At 57.0% G+C, this 1661-nt stretch overlaps 1 protein-coding gene across 1 annotated transcript in view; it reads left to right on the top strand.

Annotated features, from left to right (window-relative positions):
• Window positions 1-1383: 1383 nt before the first annotated feature.
• Tomm40 (translocase of outer mitochondrial membrane 40 homolog (yeast)) overlaps window positions 1384-1661 on the top strand; it is a gene marked incomplete in the record, with an annotated part of 10267 nt that continues 9989 nt past the window's right edge. The window contains 2 exon segments of the mRNA XM_013508699.1: window positions 1384-1479; window positions 1576-1661. Of these exon segments, the coding sequence (XP_013364153.1) occupies window positions 1582-1661 (80 nt within the window).

Below are 1661 nucleotides of genomic sequence, written 5' to 3' on the forward strand. Positions count from 1 at the left end.
CCTTGTGCGTTCTGTGGGATGTGAAGAGGGTCGGGGTAGGACGTGAAGGCACTGAACAGGGTTCCAGAGCTTCAGAACCAGTGAACTAGAAGTCAAAATGGGTTACAGACAGAAGTAAAAGGGACCACACGTACAAGGGAAAGAAAGAGAAAATCAGTGACAGTAATAAGCAAAGGTGTGTTAACCAAAAAGTGACGGGCAATGGAAGGGGGCGGCGAGCACTCGGGAGTTATGCACGGTAGTAACGAAAATGAATTTGTGCAACAGTCTAATAGGCAAAGCACAGAAATAAATGTCCCAGATAATTAGGTAAGAGGAACTCAGATTTAATGGATAAATGGCAAGGAGGGGTAGGATAAAAGCAAAATCATGCACAATGTTTTAATAGGAGCCGAAGGCTTGGTGGGTAATGTATCTAAATGAATCAGCCAGAGGCAGAGCGATGAGTAATGGAGAAATAGGGGCCGCGAGCATGACGGGTAATGGCCAGAGTTAATGGACCCGAGGCATGATGCTTAATTAGAGAAAGGCCGGGAAAATGATGAGTGTGAGCCGGCGGCTACGGGCTAACGGTAGTTCAGAAGCAATGAAGCCTAAATGAATGGGGCGAGTGCATGCTGGGTAATGGGCCAGGAATGAATGGGCCAGAGATAGAAGCCGCAGTGACGCGGGAGCCGACGGCATGATGGGTAACGAGGGGGTGGGTCTAAGGCTACAGTTGCGTTGAGGTGATGAGGGCATTATGGGTAACAAGAAGCCGAGCAGGGTTCGTAGAACTGGTTGGACTTTTCCCGAGGCACTGTGGGAAAAACCAGCACTTCCGGTTTTCGGTCCGGACCAGAGAGGGTGCCTTCCCCGCCGCGATGCTTGGTGGGACGCGAGGCCTGACCTTGCTGCCTAGCAGCCCCTGCCGTGCAACCCATCTTTACCTGTATCCTTTGACCCTAGCACGTTAGCCAATAAGAGAGCTAAGCTTTTACGTCACCGAGGTTGACCCCTCTACAACCCAAAACCAATCAGGATGCTTCAAGGGCCAAGACCGACCACTTATCACGGCGTGTGCCATGGGGCGGAGTCAAAAGAGAGGGCTCCTCAGGAAGGGGCGGGGCATCGTGTCAATGGGCGTTGCAAAGTTCTTCTCACAGGCCAATGATGAGATAGCACCAGAACCCGCGGCGCCACGAGCCAATAGGCGAAGGCACTGCGAGCCAACGGAAAGAGCGAGGAGTCCTGCCTTACCCCTTGCGTGTAGAACCCAATAGAAAAGAAGTTCGAGAGGGATGGGTGGAACTTCCAGCCATAACTCCAATAGAAAGGCCGGACCCGCAGGGCGGTGGGTGGACCCCAGGGCACACTGAACCAATGGGCTGGGTGGGGCGGAGCCACGGTGGCGCCGGCGGCGGCGGCAGCAGCGGCTTAGGTTGCGCGCCGCGCACGGGGTGGGAGCGGAGCCCAGGCTGGGAGCAGGCGCCGCAGCCAGTGAGAACCGGGGTGCAGAGCAGGGTCGGGGTTGCCTCGGGCTGAGCCCGGGGCGCGCAGGGCCTGACCTCCGCCCTTGGACATCTTCCCTCGCAGGCGACCATGGGGAACGTGTTGGCCGCTAGCTCGCCGCCCGCAGGCCCGCCGCCGCCGCCTGCGCCAGCCCTCCTGGGGCTGCCGCC

The sequence above is a fragment of the Chinchilla lanigera genome, unplaced genomic scaffold, assembly GCF_000276665.1.
Source record: "Chinchilla lanigera isolate Chin_1 unplaced genomic scaffold, ChiLan1.0 scaffold00154, whole genome shotgun sequence".
Lineage (NCBI taxonomy): Eukaryota > Metazoa > Chordata > Mammalia > Rodentia > Chinchillidae > Chinchilla > Chinchilla lanigera.